The 20,357-nt window shown below is 51.6% G+C and overlaps 1 protein-coding gene across 2 annotated transcripts; it reads left to right on the top strand.

The window, feature by feature from the left end:
- The first annotated feature begins 5,441 nt into the window (after window positions 1–5,441).
- LOC111157530 (mitochondrial elongation factor 1) lies at window positions 5,442–19,625 on the top strand. 2 transcript variants are annotated; one of them, XM_022519019.1, is made up of 6 exons: window positions 5,442–5,539; window positions 7,470–7,825; window positions 13,557–13,707; window positions 14,627–14,804; window positions 15,017–15,279; window positions 15,889–19,625. In XM_022519019.1, the coding sequence occupies exons 3-6, from the start codon at window positions 13,564–13,566 to the stop codon at window positions 16,693–16,695; spliced, it is 1,392 nt and encodes a 463-aa protein (XP_022374727.1). In that variant the 5' UTR covers window positions 5,442–5,539; window positions 7,470–7,825; window positions 13,557–13,563; the 3' UTR covers window positions 16,696–19,625. The 2 variants fall into 2 exon arrangements, with proteins under 2 accessions (XP_022374727.1, XP_022374728.1); XM_022519020.1 differs by lacking the exon at window positions 5,442–5,539 and having other exon boundaries at window positions 7,546–7,606.
- The last annotated feature ends 732 nt before the right edge of the window (window positions 19,626–20,357 follow it).

The following is a 20,357-nucleotide window of genomic DNA, read 5'->3' as shown; positions in this document are numbered from 1 at the left end:
GGCGGCTGCTCTTTCACATAAGTAAGGAACCCGGTGCTGCCAGATCATCAAGTATTTGAGCAAACCTGGAAAGCTGTCTTTTCCACTTACCCGGGTCTTGCAAAGCTCTTTGTGGAGCGAGGAGAACAATTCTTGGTCCAGTCCAGCATTTCGGCCTTCAGTTTGCCCCTGGAGGAGCAGTCATCAGCCTGATCTGTGAAGTGGGTACACTGCTCTCCAGCCCTCGAAGGACTGTGGGAGGGCTCAGTGCGTATAAATAAAGGACGGAAAGGGACACTGACATTCACTAAGCGACTGCTCTGGGCAGGGCACTGTGCTCAGCCTAGCCACCCTTCTCCTGGGTTCTGCAACTCACAGAGGGGCCACCTGTGGGCAGAGGAGGAGCTGGGATCTGGGCTCCAAGCCCGTGCATCTGCCAGCCCAGGCCCCCGCTCCTGCACCTGCCAGATGGGGGCTATTTGGTGAATGAGCTTACATTCCCCATGCCCTGTTCAGCACCCTCTGGCACAGCGTGGGCAGCAAAGCTTTCACAGGCTAATGGGGGAACCTCACGCTTGTCCAGGGATATTAGATTTTAGTCTGGTGAATACAGGATCAATGGCCTCTGATGAGAGCAAACGCCATGAGGAGGGAGGCGGCAGTCTCTGAGAATGATTTCCAGGTCCCCGACCAGCTCACATCCTGGAGCTTCGCTGATCCGGCTACAGCCAACTCTTCCACTATTCCATCTGCCCAGGTGAAAGGGTCTCAGTTTTATAAGGCATCTTGCTGCACAGAGTAAAGGGGATGAGACTGGTAAGACCCTGGTCACAGGGACTCATACTCTCTGCCTTCTGTCAGGAAGCCTGAGGCTCCCCTGTGTGCCCCTTCCTTTCCCTCCCCCTGCCCACTGGGTGAGGAGTGTAGGTGATTATGCTCCCTTGAGGGCTCACTCTCTGGGCCTCCCGGCCCTTCGGCCCTCCTCCAGCTGGAATGCTGGAGCATCCACTCCCACCCCACCCCACCCCACCCACTTTTCCTCCCTCCAACTGGCCTCACCTCTCACCCTTTCCCCTCCCAGCAATGTCACTGTCTCCCTTACTACCTTCCCATTTACTCCTTCACCCCTGCGCTCTCTCTTAAGGGAGATAGTCTGGGACCAGCCCCTAAGTGGGCAAGGCTGGTCTCAGACAGGCTGGAGTACTGGCCTCCTTGGCTATGGCGGCATCCTCCTCTCCCCAAGCTTCTAGGACGCCCCCTCCTTCTGCCGTGTTCTCTCTGCTTCCTCGGACTTAAGACATCAGCATTCCCAGGTCTCCCCTGTGTCCTCCTCTTCCTCCACACCTGCCCCCAGTGACTTCATCTATCCCCAGAGTGGAGCTCAGATCCTAGTCATGCTGTTTATGGCTATTGGAGGTCCTGGTTCCTTGGATGTAACTGGGGAAGTGACAGTCTTATCCCCACACAGCTGTGCTGAGGGTCAGGCAAGAGTTGGCACACAAGGAGCTGTGCTCATTCCTACTATCTTCTGATGGCGTTCTCAAGGTGCACTGCGGTGGCCTGGGGACCGATCTCCTGCAGGTCTCAGCCCATCAGTCCACTCCCTGTAAAGAGACCAGTCAGCTCTCTCCCAGACAACCTCTGAGCCTAGCACGAACTTTCCCCTTGTTGTTGGCTCAGATCAGATTCCTGCCTGAGGCCTGCTGGGCCATGCCCTCCTCCCCAGTCTTATCTTGGACTCTCCTTCCTGAGTTCTCTGGCTCTCATTCTTTGAACTCTGCCATGGGCAGAGAACCCCCACCTTGGGACCACTCCTGCCCCCGCACCATCACCTGAACTCCCTAAGGCCTCAGCCATAGTTTTATTTCTCATTACAGATACATCCTTAATACATACCCAGATATATTCTGCTTTACTCTCCCTCCATCTTAGCATGAGTTGATTTCAAGGTCAGATTGCTTAGGTACCTTAATTAATCCCCATTTAAACCAAGACACAGAGCAGTTGAGAACCTTGCTGAAAGTTTCCCAGCTGTCAGGTAAGTAGGCGGGGATTCAAACCCACGACTGACCTCAGACTAACGGCGCCGGCATAACAGCCCGAAGCACACCTTGCTGGCTATTACATCCTCCCTGGGAAACCTCAGCATGCTCGCTGTCCAGTATTTATTTATTTGACAGAAAGAAATCACAAATAGGCAGAGAGGCAGGCAGAGAGAGGGGGAAGCAGGCTCCCTGCTGAGCAGAGATTCCCAATGTGGGGCTCGATCCCGGGACCCTGAGATCATGACCTGAGCCGAAGGCAGAGGCTTTAACCCACTGAGCCACCCAGGCGCCCCTCGCTGTCCAGCTTTGGGTCTCATCCTTTCACCTCCCTTCCCAGTCGGTGCCCACCCAACCCTGCTTCTGCACTGGGTCACAGGATCTTCTGGTTCCCACAGCACCTGCGAAGGCTCCTCTCTGAGCACCTGTCTGTGTACCTGTCAGCCTCCCCTCTTGACCCTGGCCCTCTTGAGGACAGGAACCGCCTGTTTTACTCTACACTCCCACCTTTAGTCCCGGCTCACACTAGGTGCTCACTACATGCTGAACGATAGACTGCTTGAGAACAACAGTGTCGATCTTCATCGGTCATTTTTTTTGTTCATTTCGTTCTACTATCCTGCCTTCACCCTCTGGGGCCCAGACCCTTGACCACAGAGGCTTTCCAGGACCAGCGGGCCACAGCTTGAGACTTGCCCGAGTTTCTGACCTGGAACTGGTATCCTGTGTTTCCAAAATCTGTTTGTGGGCCAATATTCCCATGTCCCTATCCATGCATGAGACAGAGAGAGACAGACAGACAGACACACCTCATAATACAAGCCTCCACTTACTCACCCAGTGTCAGGCTCCCGATGACCCCTTGCACACCTTCTCACATTTAATCCTCAACAGCCCAAGGAGACAGTCCTTTTATCTCCATCTCCAGCTCACAGATGAGGAAACCAAGGCACACGAAGCTTAAATCACTTGCCCCATGCCCACCACCACCCCACTGCCTTGTTCAAATTCAACTGGATTGGACTGGCCTGAGTCAGGAAAATGGTCCCTCTCCCCTAGGCCCTGTCTTTCTGGAAAAGATTCATTCATTCATTCATTCATTCATTCATTCATTCCATAATGAAAAATCTGCTACTGGTGTGAGTCACTGCTCTGGTGAACAAGGGCTTCCCACTCACCCTCCATACATGACCCCATAAGACACCACAGCCAACATCCACATGTACGACTGGGTTATGTCAAAGCTTCAGTATCCGAGAGATCCCGGAGGGCCCCTTGTCCCATCAACCCGGTGGGGCCGACATTTGGATCAGTGCTCCTTGCGAGGGTCTTGGGCCTACAAAGTCACCATGGATGCATGTGGGTGCCAGATGCCTGCCTCACTGCCCTCCCCCATTGTCATGGGAGTGCTGGGAGCAGGAATGAGTGCTGTGAGTCTGGAAGTAAAGAAAAGACCCAGAAGAGTTTAGGGAGAGCTGACCTGAAAGGCAAGCCCCTGGGGAGCCTCTCCCCTTCCCTCCTAAAAATAATATTCTATAGAGCAGGAGGGTCAGGAGGGATATGAAAGGTCACCGGGTCTTCCAGCTGGAAATGTCACCAATTAGAATTATTTGGGTCACAAACTTATTTTTCTATTGAGCAAAGTAGGGCAGCCCGGAAGGGTAGAAGGAACACGTTTTGGGGTAAGACAGACATGAGTTCTACTGTGAGCTTCTCAGCTGCCTCAGTGTCAGAGAAATGGGCAAACCCCTCTGAGTCTTGGATTTCCCATCCATAAAATGGGGATAAAGATGCCTACCAAGTGGGACCGCTGGGATTAGATATAATACAATGTTTGTAAAGCATTCATTCCCAATGTCTGGCACACAAGAGGTGTTTCACAAAGGCACTGTAAGTGCCCAGGGCTGCCACACTGTGAGTGTGAGGGGAGAGAATTGTCGAATTTCGTCCTGGTCTCCCTATGCCAAGCTGGCCCCGGGGGATCTAGACCCTAGCCTAAGAGCCTCAACTTCACACCACCGTTGCTCCTAAGTCTTAAGCTTCCCTGCTTGAGGCCCCCAACTGGACCCTTCCTTTCCCAGAAGCCCTAGGGGTTCACCACCTCTCCAGTGTGGCCGGGCTCTCTAGAACACAGGGTAGTCTCCCCTCATCTGAGCGGAGACCTGAGGTCCCTGGAAAACAGCCTTCTGCTAGCAATTTGGAATGCTTGGAACATGCTCCTAACTAAGCTGGCGGAGGGAGGCAGCAGGGCAGCTGCTCACGCGGAACCCCAAAGCCACAGTGACCCTTCTCTCTCATACACCACATGAGCAGTGGCTCTCCCTCCAAAGACTTCCGGGATCTGACCACCCCTTCCCTCCACTGCCGCCTCCCTGGCTTGAGCCCCTGTCCTGTCCCCCCAGGGGCTTCTGTCACAGCTTTCTGACTGATCTCCCTGCTTTAGCCCTTGATGCCTTCAGTCCTCCTCCAGCCAGACTGATCCTGTGGCAATGGCACTCAGGGACTCTGCACGAAGATGGACTTGAAAGTGAAGAAAGCGCCTGCTTCTCCTAAAGCAGAAGCCATAGCAAAGGCTTTGAAGGCCAAAAAGGCAGCATTGAATGGTGTTCACGGCCACAAGGAAATGGGAAGTTCCACATGTCACCCATCCATGTAAGACAGCCGCCCCTGCCTGCCGGCCCACCACACTCCCTTCACCCCATCCTCTCACACAGCGGCCGTCCTCCCAGCTGGTCTCACAGGGGTCAGCCCTGGCTAGAAGACAGGACTCCATCTTTCCTTGGCCTGCAACACCTGTGGCAGTGCCTGGCCCATTAGAGACGCCTAACAAGGATTTGTTGCAGAAATCAATGGAAGTGGCCAGGAAACTGCTAAGTACCCACCAGTATCTCTAGATAATTTTCAATTCTCCTGAGTCCCAGGCTGAGGTTAGGGAACTTGGCAAACGGCAGTCCTTAAGTGGTGGAGCTGGAACTGGGAGTCCCCCGGGGCTGGACTCCAAACCTTCCTTGCCTGGCCGCACTGGGCACCATGGAGATGCCGTGGGGAGGGGACGTAAAGATTCTGTAAGACATGGGTCCTGCCCTCGAATCTAGTGAGAGAGAAGCAAATGGATAAATTAAATAACAGCGCTCGGCACATAACTGGTGCCAATAAATACATTTTGCCCTTGAAGGGGTTCCTCCGCCCTCTCCCGCCCACCGCACCGCGGTTCTCCGGGTGGGCAGGCCCCGAACCGCCCCCCGCGAGCCTGTCCTTGGTGACGTCACGCACGGGATGGAACCAGCCTGAGGGGGCGTGGCCCGGTGAGGCTCTAGGCCCCGCCCCGAGAGTGGTCTCGGCAGGGTAGAACGGAAGTCCTCCCGCCTCCGCCCGCCCCCACGCTCTTCAGTCCCTCCCCTCAACTCCGTGCGCAAGGTCGTGTCCCGGAAGTGAAGGGGCCATGTTGGTGGGTGACCCCGGGAGAGGTACCGGGCGAGAGGCGAATTCCGAGGAGTGGTAGCGCGCGCAGTCTGCGGGTGAGTGAGGGGAGGAGCGGGGTCAGGGGCCCGGGGCTCGGCGAGCCTCTGCTCGGGGCCGCGACCGGCGCCCCCCAACCTGGCCGCCGGGTGTCTCGCCCCAGACCGCTCAGGTTTTCCCCTGGGAGGCCGCTCTGTGGCCCCGCCCCAGCCTCCGGAGGCCTCCCGGGGCTCCCGAGCCGGCCTGCCCTAGCCCGGGGTCTCCCCATCCCGCCTCGGCCTGGCCCCCCCAGGGTCGGGGCAGGAACTGGGAACCGACCAGGGCACAGTCGCCCAATTGCCGAGCGACCTTATAGTAACAGCCTTCGCGTGACAGTCGCCTCAAACCTCATAAAGCACTTTTCCTATGGATTTTCTGGATTCATGTCTCCCACTCCGGGGGGCCCTTGGGGCTGAGGGGAGCTCTTCTACAGTGGAGGAAAAAAGGACGGGGACGGTGGCTTGCTCAGGCTCGCGCAGGAAGTTAGTGAGGCCAGACACTGATGGCTGACCGACTTTGGGCCCAAAGTTCAGATCAGATACCTCCTCATTCAGTCTCATTTCTTTATATCTGAAATAGAGGTGATCATTTTTTCCACATAGAGACGTTAATTCTTTCATCCAGCGTATTTTGGGGGGCCCTTATATGTGCTGGGAGAGTTTGTAGAGCACCTGTGCTTTACATGGTAAGGCCCGAGCAAATGGTAACTATCCTTACAGCTGCAGGCAGAGTTGGGGTCAGGAGTGCAGCCCTCCTTTCCAGTTGTGTGCCTGTGGGCAAGTTACTTCCCTCTGGGAGCTTCAGTTTCCTCCACTTAAAATGGGGATAATGACATGGGGTTTGTTGATAGAACAAGGTGTGACATTCTGTGGGATGTGCCTGGAACTCCGGTGGTATGTAGTAATCAGTGAGCATTCGTTGTCATTGTTGGGAGCCCTGACCACCTCATAGGTTCCTTAATTTAAACGTGGTAATGGATGACAAGGCATTTTATAAATGACACTCTGTACCTGTGTGAAGATTCATTGTTACTGAAAGGAGATGGTGGCGGTTTTTGTGTAACTAAATCTAATATTTATTGAGTACTTACAAACCAGGCTAGGCCCCACTAGAAATAAGTAACCCTGATCCAGTATGTGCCAAGCACTATTCTAAAGATTTTTTATTTATTTGACACAGAGAGATAGAGATCACAAGTCAGCAGAGAGGCAGGCAGAGAGTGAGAGGGAAGCATGCTCCCCGCTGAGCAGAGAGCCCGATGTGGGGCTCAATCCCAGGACCCTGAGATCATGACCTGAGCCGAAGGCAGAGGCTTAACCCACTGAGCCACCCAGGCGCCCCATGCCAAGCACTATTCTAAACACATTTACATACGTTAACTCACTTAATTCTCATACCAACCATGTGGGCAGAATATAGTCGTAATCCTCATTTTGCAAATGGAGAACTGAGGTGAGCACAGAGAGGTTAAGAAACTTGCCCAAGGTAATCCTTTCATGAGTGGTGGTGCCAGGATTCAAGTTTGGCTGAGATCCCTTGCCTTCAGCCACTCTGGACCACCCCTTGTGGTGAAGTTCTATTATAGATGCTTTCCGTGCATTATCTCTTGCCGTTCTCAAAATAACCCAGAGTGGAAGGTAGGTACTCTTTAACATAGTACCATCTCCATTTTACAACTGAGGAAGCTGGTGCTCAAAAGGGTTAAGTACTTTGTCCAAAGTCATATGGCTGGTAGATGGCAGAGCCAAAATTGAAGCCCTAGCCCTTCAGCATAACCTGTACTTTCCCAGAAGAGGGGATTGAGAGGCTGGGGTTTACTCCTCGACCTGTCACTAAGTCATAGTGTGACCTTGGCCCAGATTAAGAAGTCCTGAATTTTAGATAGTGTCTGTAACCCCTTCCATCATTAATTCTGATTCTAGGCTTCTATTTTTTCCCTTCTGCTTATAGCTTGACGCCCACCCCCTACCTGTCCCCCATGGCCCCATGGAGCCGAGAGGCGGTGCTCAGTCTCTACCGGGCCCTGCTGCGCCACGGTCGAGAGCTTCGCTACACTGATCGAGACTTCTACCTTGCCTACATCCGCCGTGAGTTCCGGAAAAATCAGAAGCTAGAGGATCCTGAGGCCCGGGAGAGGCAGCTGGAAAAGGGCCTGGTCTTCCTCCACAGCAAATTGGGAGGGATTATTTAGGATCCCCTCCTTTTCCCTCTCATTCTAATTCCAAGGGAAAGAGGACAAAGGTGTCTTCCGTAGACACTCCTGCTCTTTCCCATCCCTACCTCACAGATGCAGTAAGAAGCCTCAGGTAGGTAGACACTTATCTTTTTTTTTTTAAATATTTTATTTATTTGACAGAGATCACAAGTAGGCAGAGAGGCAGGCAAAGAGAGAGAAGGAAGCAGGCTCCCCACGGAGCAGAGAGCCTGATGTGGGGCTCGATCCCAGGACTCTGGGATTATGACCTGAGCTGAAGGCAGTTGCTCAACCAACTGAGCCACCCAGGCGCCCCAGTAGGTTTCTTAAGTGAGAAAAAAATAGGCTGTGAGTTTCAAGCCCCACCGGAACAGAATTATTACCATCATTTTATTTCATGGAACATTTGACATATGAAAATTTTAGAAAAGATACTGGTTAAAACTATTGGAGCTCAGTTCTAGGCTGGCTCATTCTCCAGTGGGTTCAGTTACCTTGTGCGTCAGATCATACTCCCCAGACATAACTGGGTTCTGTTACAGTCTAGAAAGTAAGTATAGTGTGTTGACTGCGAAGGACTGTGTCTGGGTTCAAAACCTGGCACGGCTGCTAATAGCTGGGATTTAGGGCAAATCACTAGACTTTTCCAGGCCTCCATTTCCTCATTTGTAAAATGGAGAGAATGCTACCTTTATCCAGTTATTTTGAGAATTAAATGAGATCGTGCACACAGCACTTGGAATGGTGCTTAGTAGGAGGTTTGTGAGCCCTGTTTACTCCTGATAGCATGTTACCAAGAAGTCCCCCTCTAACCTAATGAGTATATTTAATCCAACAGCTTTTCCAGAGGGCCTTCTGTGGTCCTGGCATTCTGGCAGGCTTTGGGATAAAGAGAAATGATATGGTCCATCAAAGACTCGGTCTAAGGTGGAGATCAACAGGAAGTAATCACAGTGGGAGCAGCTCTGTACTAGAGGGTCATATAAAGAGTTTGGAGATGGGATGAGGACAGGATTCTGCCTGAAGTAGGGTGGTAGGAGGACCATAGGTGGCCATAGAAAAGGGGATGTTTGAGGACTGCCTCAGATGAGAAAGAAAAGCTTGCCAGGCAGATGGGCAGGAATAAGCAAGTACGCCGGTGGAAACGGCATCTGGTAGTCCTGAAACCTGAGTCTGCTGTGGCTCGAAGGGCAGACCTGTACGGCAAGTGGCCAGAGTTGAGGCTGGGCCAAGTCAGCAACGATACTGATTCCCCTATTGAAGAGATGGCGACATCTGAGAGGAGGGGCACTGTCACAGCTTTGGGAAGCAGGGGATGGGCACGGAAGAGCGATTGTGGCCATGAAGACATTGGCGAGAGATGCTAGAGGCAGCAGATCTGTCCAGATGACACGGAGCGAAGGGAGGGGGTGGGGTGGCTGCCCGTAAGTATATGTGCACAGCAGTGGGGCTTGGTGACCAGTTGGCTGAGACTAGAGGAGGAGAAAGGAAAAGGAAGACTAGCTGAGGTGGCAGGCTTGCCAGCTGGGGGAGGGTGCTATGTTTGATCGAGAGGGAAAGTGGGCGGGGGGGAGCGGGGAGCCTTATGTAAGGGCTTTTGGTTCGCCTCAGCCACTTGGGTTGCCTGGCAGACTGGCCTTCAGCGGTGGGAGCCGGGGGAGGGCTGACACCCATGGGAGCCTTCCTGCACAGGGAGGGGTAGCAGATCTGGCAGGGAACTCATGAGTTACTGATTCTTTGTGTTCTTAATCTAGTTCTCAATCTAGTGGGATTGAGTCCCACGTCAGGCTCCTTGCTCAGTGGGGAGTCTGCTTCTCCCTCCTCTTCTGTGAGTTGGGTTACAAATCGCCATCACCATCTCCTCAAAAAATCAAAAATAACCCCATAGGGTTAATAGGTCAGTGGTCCAATGAACATGTACTATGTATCAAACACTGTTGGCCCTGGGGATGTGGCAATGAGTGTGCCAGAATGCCTCCAAGAAGTGTGTTGTCTCCTGGTTAGTAGAAAGGGGATGTGAGTGGGTGGGGCTACAGGCTACTTGGGACTCCTTAAACTACTTCTCCCCAGCAGCAGGAGCTCCAGGTTCCAATCTTGGCTGCACAGCTAACTGACCCCATAAACTTGGGCCGGTTACTTCCCCTCTGCCTCAGTTTTGTCATCCATAAGTTGGCAAGAATGCTGTGACTGACCTCGTGATGGGGGTGGTGGTGGTGGTGTGAGGAGATGTGTAAAATGCCCAGCCTGGGGTACACACTTGGTGCATGTTCGCTGGCCTCGTGTGTACTCCTGCCGGGCAGGTTTAAGTCCTGTGATTTTCTCAAGTAAAATAAGTTGGAATTTTCATAGTTCTGGGAACTGCTGGGCCACCATGACTCGTCCTCCCCACTACCTCGGGGTAATGAGTATTGCTATTCCCATTTTTGTATCTGGGTAGACAGGTTAAAAACTTGCCTGAAGTGGCGGCAGTGCTGAGACTGTCCGTCCCCAGCCCTGCCTGCCATGTTGGTGTTCCTTCTCCTCCTCCTTCTCTGTCGTCATCCTTTTTAAAAAAATACTTTGACCCTTTTTTAGTGTACAGTTCAGCAGTGTTAAGACTATTCATACTGTTGTGTCACAGAGCTCCGGAACTTTTCCGTCTTGTAGAACTGAAACTCTGTACTCATGAAACAACAGTGCTCCTTCTTGATCACACTGAGGAGCCGGGCTCCCCCTCCTTGCCAGGTGGATTTCTGTGTCCAGATCAGCAAGCTAGTGCAGCAGAACCTGAGTGGACGAGGTACAGTGGATAAGCAGTTTGAGCTGGAACAAGTTAGTCTTATTTATTTATTTATTTATTTTTCTAAAGATTTTATTTATTTATTTGACAGACAGAGATCACAAGTAGGCAGAGAGGCAGGCAGAGAGAGAGGGGGAAGCAGGCTCCCTGCTGAGCAGGGAGCCCGACACGGGGCTCAATCCCAGGACCCTGAGATCATGATCTGAGCCGAAGGCAGAGGCTTAACCCACTGAGTCACCCAGGCGCCCCACAAGTTAGTTTTAGAACAAGAACTTCTAGGGACATCTGGGTGGGTCAGTTGGTTAAGTCTTCACCTTCAGCTCAGGTCATGATCCCAGGGTCCTGGGATTGAGTCCCGCGTCAGGCTCCTTGCTCAGTGGGGAGTCTGCTTCTCCCTCCTCTTCTGCCAGTCCCCCGCTTGTGCTCTTGCGCGCGTGTGCACGTGCTATCTCTCTCTCTCTCTCTCTCTGACAAATAAATAAAATCTATTAAAAAAAAAAAAAGAGCGAGAACTTTTATCTCCCTGTTGAAGCTCATGGAAGCACTCTCCTCTCCCGGGTCACCAAGTGTTGACATCACCTGGGCCTTGGATGGAGGGAGCACTTTGCTCTAGAGGAAGAAAAGTCTTCTCTCAAGCCTACACAACTTAATAGTTTTGGTCTCAAGTGCAGGTTAGCATCAGTGCGTTTTAGAGGCCATCTTTAGCTCCATCTCTAAAGGAAAAGTGTAACTCCGCATGGTCTGGGTTGCTGCCTGCCTTCTGGAAGTTGACCTTTTGTCCTGTTCATAGAAATCATAAAAGACTTAACGATAGCCAGTATCTGTAGAGTACTTTTACTGTTTATAAAGTGCTCGCATATAGTATTTTTGTAGATGTTGTTTCCTCACTACAACCTTATGATTCAGGCCATGTAGGCGTAATTATCCCCTTTTCATTGTTTTTTTGTTTTTTTTTTTAAAGATTTTATTTTATTTGACAGAGAGAGAGATCACAAGTAGGCAGAGAGGCAGGCAGAGAGAGGAGGAAGTAGGCTCACTGCTGAGCAGAGAGCCCGATGCGGGGCTCGATCCCAGGACCCCGAGATCACGACCCGAGCCGAAGGCAGAGGCTTAACCCACTGAGCCACCCAGGCGCCCCTCCCCTTTTCATTGTTGAGAGAGGAAGTAACTTATGGAAGTCACCAGCTAATAAGTCAGGGCTCAAAGACAAATACTTATCCACCAGATTTCCGGCTCAAAAACTCAGGCTCTTTTCTGTTAAGCCACATCACTGCCTTGTTCTTACCAGTCATCACATGGGCTCACATGGGCCCAGGACTGCATGGCCCAGGGAGGCTGCTTCTGGCTTTTGCTTGCAGGGAGGATGTTTCCTGGTCCTGTTGCCTCACATTCAAGGAGGTGCCTGCATCTGGGGGTTCTCTCTCTTACAAATACATCAGTGAAGGTTCTTTTGTTGTTTTAAAAAAATAAAACAGTGGTCGTTTGTTACGTGTGGGGAGCTGTGTAAAGTTCTACTTTGTCCTGTGGCCACTTACTCAATGCCACTGGAGAGAGGATGAGTAGCATTCTCGCCTGACCCCACCTGTAACATAGTTGAACTCTTGTCCCTGGTCTTTCTTGCTCTTTGTATATTATGAAATGGGAACCTGTTTCGCTGGCCAAGTAGTCTCCCATTATGTCCCTAAATCGGAAACTAATACTGACTGTAAGAGGTAGAGAACAGTGCCACCGAGGTTGTGAACTCTAGTTAGGGAAATATATTTTTGGATTTGACAATGACTCTCCCTTGATAACTTAATTGCTGGAATAAGTAGAGTCAAAAATCTTTCTTTCTTGGGGAGGGGAAGGATAGAGGCAAAGGGCAGGACATGTGAAGCTGGCAGTACACAGTTGCAACAGTAGGGAAGGTTACTTACACTGGAAAATGCACCCCGGTATCCTTTCTGTCTCTCCTCCCATTCTGGGTGTGCTGGGGCCCTGGTTGGTGTACAGCTGGTTTTCTCTGTGTAACTCCTGGTGAGCTGGCCATGGGAGGCCAGGGAGAGCAGCAGTGGTGGGAGCAGTACTCAGATCTGAGCCACATGGCCATCCTTTTTCTGCGTGCGGCCCAGGGTTCTAACTTGCTGGGAATCGGGCTTATTTGGGGACGTGGGGAACTTCATCGGGATGACTCCATTGTTGCCGGGGAGCATGCGTGTGTACCCCTTGCTTGAGTGCTGGATGAGAGGCCAGCCTCTTTAGTATGGTGCCCATGAACTCCCTTTTTGATGATCACATCTTTAGTTCATTTTCGAAGTGCATTTGGGCAGAGGGATTTTTCTCCCAAGTTAACGGCCGGGTTAATGGCATTTATTCTCAATGTCACAGTGCCGGCCTCACATGAGTTTGTAGCCCCCCTGAACACTTTCCTCAAGAAGTGGGTAAATGTAATAAGATGTGGTAGAAAAAGCATTGTACTGGGAGCTGGGAGCCCTGAGTTCTGGAGATGGCTCTGCCATTCTCTGTCACTGGGACCTCTGGCAAGTCACCTCCCTATGTGTGGAGTGATGGCATGGGACTGGACGAGCATCTTCTGTCTTAATCTAGTAGATGAGCCCTTCTCACGCCTCACCTTATAGGAGGTAGTAGCCAAAGGATCAAAACACGGTCTACATTATACTGATGGGACGGGAGAGGGTTGAATTGCATGTCGGGTACTTCACGCTAATATAAGGAAGGATTAAGGTGCCTCGTTAGCGTAGTAGGTAGCACATCAGTCTCATAATATAAGGAAGGATTAACAGTGAGCTAAGGCTTTCTAGTTCTATCATCTCCGTAGATTGGTGGGGAGGTTTTTTGGCACAATTAGCGCCATCCTTTCTTCTCCCTTGCATGCAGCTACCTCGTGGGACATGATATCTCTGTCTTGACCTTAGAGCCCGCAGTGCTATAGGCAGAAGGATTTGGGTTGCTGGAATTCACAGAACACCCTGTACTTGTTGGGAGCTGGCCTCATGGCGGAGACGGGGAGGGATGGCTCTCGAGGTCCCAGGCAGCGATGGCTGTGTTCTGCCTTTGTCCTCAGGTGCGCGATGGCAGGCTCTGGTGAGCGCAAAGGCAAGAAGGATGACAATGGCATTGGCACAGCCATTGATTTTGTGCTTTCCAATGCCCGGCTGGTGCTGGGGGTAGGTGGAGCGGCCATGCTGGGCATCGCCACGCTGGCAGTTAAGCGGGTAAGTGCGTGCGGCCGGGGCTGGGGCAGGAGAGCGGGTGAGGCTGCCTCTGCGGAGTGGAGCTGATCTGGAACGAGACTCCAGTCCTGCCCCTGGGCGTGTGAGCTGGTCAGGTGGCATTATAAGGTGAGCCTTTAGGAGAATTCACTAGGTCCGTTTCTGGGACTCTGCCCTAAAGAAATCACTGGCAGTACAAATAAGTCTGTCCCGGTGAGGAAAAAATGGCAAATAACCAAAATATCCGTCCTTAATTACCGTATTTAAAATGGCAACACTCCCACCACATTACGCTTCCTACTTCCCTTTCCTACTTTATCTTTCTTAACATTTATCTCTGTGTGCATACTTCACATTTAACTTGTTAATTAGGTACTACCTGTATCCCTTCACTGGACTGGAAACTTGGTGAGGGCAGGGTTGGGTCTCTTTGGTTGACTGCTTTATTCCACACTTGGAACAATGCCTGGCACACAGTAGCTGCTTGGTATCTAGTAAATAAGTGAATCCGTGTTCAACGGTATGGGAGGTTCATAAGGTACCATGTTGTATCGTCAGAAAAAGTATCGTAGTGTTGAACACTGGTTCATTTTTAGTGGCATGGGGGAAATGATAAAAGTGATCAGTGAAAAAAGTCCAGTTCCAAAAGTATATGTAGAATCAGATCCTAATTATATAAATGTATGTTTCCAGAAAGAACTAAACCAAAATAGCAACAGTTGCCTCTGTGTTGTGATACTATGGTAGATCGGTTTCTTACTTGTATCATTTAGTATTTCCTAAGATTTTCCACGTGGAGCAAAGTATTCCATAATCTAGGATAAAACAGTCATTGAAAAATAGAAGTTGAACTCCCGAGGGCAGAGCTGCTGGGAAGGGAAATAGGCAGGAAGCTACCTCTGCTGGTCCTCTCCTCTTGCAGATGTATGATCGGGCGATCAGTGCCCCTACTAGCCCCACCCACCTGAGCCATTCAGGGAAAAGGAGCTGGGAAGAACCGAACTGGATGGGCTCCCCCCGGTTGCTGAATAAGGACATGAAGACAGGCCTGAGCCGGTCCCTGCAGACCCTTCCCACAGACTCCTCGGTCTTTGACACGGGTGAGGAAAAGGCTTTTACCCCTCTGGGACTTCTCTCTGGGCTCCCAGTACTACATCTGCCTTCAGCAAGTGTTTCTCAAGCACATGTGTGCCAGGCTCTGTGCTAGCACTTGCCTTTGGTGCCAGGCCCCTCCTCCTTTCCCGGGGCCGAGGCAGCTGTGGTCTAAGAAGCATGGGAAGAGCTCACATGCCTCTCTCTCTTGCCTTGGCAGATACATTCTGCCCATCCCGGCCCAAGCCATTGGCCAGGAAGGGCCAAGTAGACTTGAAGAAGTCACGACTCCGCATGTCCCTGCAGGAGAAACTTCTTACTTACTACCGGAACCGGGCAGCCATCCCTGCTGGCGAGCAGGCTCGGGCCAAGCAAGCTGCCGTGGACATATGTGCCGAGCTCCGGAGCTTCCTGCGGGCCAAGTTGCCTGACATGCCGCTTCGGGACATGTACCTGAGTGGCAGCCTCTATGATGACCTGCAGGTAACAGGGTGGTTCCCACGAAGGGCAGGGCTGGGTGCCGACCAGGATGCTTCTCGAGAGTGTTGTTGGTACCGAAGATCAGCATCCCAGGCTTGCCAGAAAGACCGAGGTCTTCCTGCTTCTGCATTCTGCCCACTGCAGTAGTACTTGTTGGGTCTTCTTACCCTTTCTTGTTCTTTTTTCTTGTTCTGACAGACATGGTTTTTTGTTTTGTTTAAGATATTATTTATTCATTTAACAGAGAGAGAGAGAGAGAGAGAGAGAGAGAGCGAGCGCACGCCCAAGTAGGCAGAGTGCAGGCAGAGGGAGAGGGAGAAGTTGGCTCCCCACTGAGCAGAGCACCCGAGCCCGCTGAGCAGAGGGCTCGATCCCAGGACCCCGGGATCATGACCTGAGCTGAAGGCAGACACAACCGACAGAGCCACTCAGGCGCCCCTGACAGATGTGGGTTTAAATCCTCACTCTGTTTGAATTGGTAATGGCGACATGAATGAATTTGTAGTTTCCTTTATTGTTGGGGGCAAATTAGATGGTGGGACTTGTGTTTCAGGATGCTTGTCTCTTGAGCAGATTAAGTCCCTCAAAAGCTTTTTAATTCTGCCCGAACAGGTGGTGACAGCAGACCACATCCAGCTCATTGTGCCCCTCGTGCTGGAGCAGAACCTGTGGTCGTGTATACCCGGTGAGGACACCATCATGAATGTCCCTGGCTTCTACCTGGTCCGTCGTGAGAACCCAGAGTATTTTCCTCGTGGTAGCAGTTACTGGGACCGCTGTGTAGTAGGCGGCTACCTCTCCCCAAAGACAGTGGCAGACACGTTTGAGAAGGTAGTGGCTGGCTCCATCAACTGGCCAGCCATAGGGTCTCTCTTGGACTATGTGATCCGACCAGCACCACCCCCAGAAGCCCTGACTTTGGAAGTGCAGTATGAGCGTGACAAGCATCTTGTCATTGACTTCCTGCCATCAGTGACCCTTGGCGACACTGTCTTGGTAGCCAGACCACACCGGCTGGTGCAGTACGACAACCTGTGGCGGCTGAGCCTGCGTCCCGCAGAGACGGCACGCCTGCGGGCTTTGGACCAGGCCGACTCGGGCTGCCGATCTCTGTGCCTCAAGATCCTCAAGGCCATATGCAAGTCCACTCCGGCTCTGGGCCACCTCACTGCCAGCCAGCTCACCAACGTCATCCTCCACTTGGCCCAGGAGGAGGCTGACTGGTCTCCAGAGATGCTGGCCGACCGGTTCTTACAGTCCCTGAGGGGGCTTATCAGCTACTTGGAGGCCGGAGTCCTGCCCAGTGCCCTAAACCCCAAGGTGAACTTATTTGCAGAGCTCACTCCCGAAGAAATAGATGAGTTGGGATATACTCTCTACTGCTCGTTGTCTGAGCCGGAGGTGCTGCTGCAGACGTAAGGGCAGGTGAAGGCCAGAGTGGGCGTCAGGTGGTCAGACCCTGGCTTCTCCGTTAGAAACATGTGGCTGCAGAGTTGGTGCCTCACAGGGTCCCTAGGTGCCTCCTATCTTGCTGGTCATCGCCCGGTCACTTCATGCTGATCAGAATGCCATCTCCTTGTCTCCTGTTTTCTCACCGGACCCTTTCTATTTTTGTTACCAAACACTGTGCTCCTACTCCTCCCCTCCCCCTTGCTCCAGGCTCATTTATCTGGAATGAATTGAGAAGGCGGAGCACTGGCCTGAGCTGGTGTCTAACATTGTGGCCCAGGTTTTCTGTCCCTGTCTGCCCTGCCCTTTGGCCTTTTTGTTTTCAGTGTCTTCTCTGTCTTTTCCTCTTGTTCACGCCTTCTGTTATGCTCTATCCCCGGGAGCCTATCTGCCTCGTCAAGATGTTGCCTTTTCGTTGAATGTCACGGAAGAGTTCTGATGGCGTGTTCCAAGCTGAGCTCTGCAGACTGAGTGCTCAGACAGTATTTAGAGTTTCTGGGGGCAAAGCTATCGAAAGAGCTGGCCTTTGACCCAGGTTCCTGGAGAAGCAGCCCGTTTCCTCCGCCTCCTGACTAGCTCCGATTCCTGAGTGCTGAGAAGGTCTCATGGGAACACAGTTACTGACCTGCACAGGAGTGAGGTCAATATAAGTCGGGTGCAAAGTTGCTTGGAGATGGTGTTCCTCAGTGGCCAATGTGCAGTGGGGGAGCTGGCTTGGTGCAGAGGGCCTAGGGGAGGGTGTGTGTGCCCCGTGTCTGTGCCTCACCCTGGGCTGGTCCAGATCCGAGCTGCTGTGCGAGAAGCCGGGGTGGGGCGGAGGGAGAGACGAGGGAGGAGGGAACGGGCTGTCGGGACAGCACAGGTGCTGTGCACAGGTGCTGCTGGTCGGCCCCTTCCTTGCCTTATTGCCAATCAGAATGAGGCCTTCAAGGACACAGCCTCTGCGGTAGAGGTGGAAGAGAGGTTGACAGGTGGCAAACACCTGCTGAAAAATCCAGTCACCAACGGAGGCGTGGCCACCCTGTTTCTTCCCCATGAGGCCCTGCCTTTCCAGGACGTTGCCTTAGCGCAGGAATAGGACCACAGCCAGCCCTTCATTCCCCACTGTCTGCCATGGGAACACAAGGGGACGTTGGCTGAACTCTCCAGGCACCGCCAGAGGCCAGAGGGCGAGCAGACATGCGCTGACCTCTTTCCCATCCTGTCTCACCCCGCACCTGGGGGACTGGTGCTACCCAGGAAAAGCATGCGTGGATAAGACACACAGGAGAGGGAGGCGGGGCTTCCTGCACTCCCTCTGGTTTCCGCTGCTAAAACCGTGCTGTGCACCGTCACAAGTATCCTGAGGGTGGGGAGGAGGGTCTCACGTGGTCAGTGAAGCTTCTTGCTTTGTGCTTTCTCCTGTTCCTGGCAAGAAGCCAATAATAATTCTGTTTCTGATCTGCCTATCCAGTATTTTGTTCTCCCATCAAGTTTTATTTTTTCCTCTTCTTACTACCTCTCCATCAGGGAGATTCCGGTGACGCTCTCCGCAGCTGTCTCATTCCTTCCCCATGACAGCAGCATGAACTGACTCTCTAAATAGCACTGAAACCTCAGCTACCTTTCGGATTTAGGGTAGAGATTCCTGTCCCCTTTTTGTCATCGATTAGGAGGTTGTGAACTAGGGTTAACCTTAGCTACGTTTGGAAAAATTTCCTGCTTCTCTCCTAGATCTGCAGCGGTTCCTTAAAGTGGCTCAGTTGCCATTTGTATGAAGCTATTCAGAGAGAATGAAAAATACAAATCCCAGAACCTTGAGAGCGATTCTCCATCCTGGCTGTTCATCAGGATCAAGTTAGAGTTTAAAGAAAATCTCTGTGCCTGACTGCTACCCTAGGTGACTGGCAGAGAGGGTATAGGGGAGGACCTGGCATCGATGGCTCCTGTGTACCTGTCTGGTATCCATTAGAGGGAAGGGAGAGGGTTTCAAAAGCATGGGTTAGTCTTCACTGAGATAAAGGATTTGGTTTTCCTAATGTATTAGAGGACCTAGTTTTCCCAAGCTGGCATCTCTGACCAAATTCCATATAAAATACTGGAAGGAGAGCTGAAAAAAACGGTTTTAAAGACAAAGACCCCAGTTATCAAAGCCAAGTGTAATTGTGATTTGGTTTTATCTCCTTTCTTAAAGAGCATCTTTCTAAGGGCATCTCTGTCTCTTAACTATGTTTCACAAAACCAAAAACTGTAACTTTCCCATTTCACAAGCAAGAACCACCCAGAAGTCCTCAGAACTAGAAGCAGTGGGAGTTCTTGGCCCTGGTCCTGGTGGGTTTGCTGACTGAGGCTGGGCCAGCCTTGTAAAACATGGAAGGTTTCCAGTGCTTGGAGACTTGGATGGAAGAGGGCAACATTCTGACCTACCCCCCACCCCCTCACCCCACTCTGTCCAGTTTTTTAATCTTTGGGGAAAGATGTTGTGCCTTTCCCTGCCATTCTGCCTTTCTATTCAGTAACTCCTACCTTTGCCTGAAGTAATGGCATCTGCTCCTACTTCTACACCTGGACATTTTTTTTTGCACTGTCTGGGTTAGCAAACCATGAGTTAGCCTAATGCTTAAAAAATATACTCATTGTATTGAAAGCCTAATCAATTCCGAAGTATATTTTGTTTTTTTCCCTGTTATCCCTTCCTAAAAAAATGAGTTCAGGATAACAGTATTTTATATGCTTGGTTGTGACTTTTTTTCCCCTCAAATAAATAATCAAAAACTAATGTCTGGAAAAGCTGTGTTGAGGCCTATAGTCTTTCTTCCTGGGTCTCTGCTCCTGGTGGTCACCCTGTTCACACTCCAGATTAGCTGATTTTGCTCCCCTGTACTCCACTCAAGTTGAGAACTCATTTTTTTTTTTCTTTAAAGATTTTGAGAGAGCACAAGCAAGGGAAGGAGCAGAAGCGGGGGAGGGGGGCGGTGGTGACAAGGAGATTCCCCACTGAGTGGGGAGCTGGACGTGGGGCTCAATCCCAGGACCCTGAGATCATGACCAAAAGCTTCTTTTTTTTTTTTTTTTTTTAAAGTAGGTTCCATGCTCCAGAATGGGGCTCAATGCCGGGCTTGAACTCAGGACCCTGAGGTTAAGAGCCAGCCATTTAACTGACTGAGCCACCCAGGTGCCCCCTAAGAACTCACATGGTTTTGATAAGGAATCAGCTTCAGGATCACAAAGTCCTGGAGAGGGCCCAGGAAGGGTTATGCATATAGGGACCCCCCCCCCCCGCCGCCATGTGTCTTAGTCCTTTGCCCTGGCACACTTCCTTGATACTGTGATTCTGGCTGAAAACTGCTCACAGGGTTGGTTAACACTCTGCCCTTCCTGCTAAAGCTCAAGGCCAAAGAGAATAGTAAGGACACCTGGCACTAGGACTGTCAGGCTATGGCCCTTTTACACACTGCTGATTCTGAGTGGTCAAAACACCAGATGTGGCTTCTGAGGCATGTTTGCCTTTTCATTCGGATCACCAGGGAGTCTTTAAATTCTTGGTCCCTGAGGCTGAGTCCACTACTTGCCTTCCAGTCACTTGCCTGCCCTTCAGCAGCAGTGGATGCACTCAGCTGGTAGATCTGGGATCCGTCACCAGTCCTGTCCCA

The sequence above is a fragment of the Enhydra lutris genome, unplaced genomic scaffold (genome assembly GCF_002288905.1).
Source record: "Enhydra lutris kenyoni isolate GAN:26980312 unplaced genomic scaffold, ASM228890v2 scaffoldscaffold55, whole genome shotgun sequence".
NCBI classification, from domain to species: Eukaryota; Metazoa; Chordata; class Mammalia; order Carnivora; family Mustelidae; genus Enhydra; species Enhydra lutris.
Note: the sequence above shows the minus strand (reverse complement) of the source record. Positions and strands in the feature narration are given on the sequence as shown.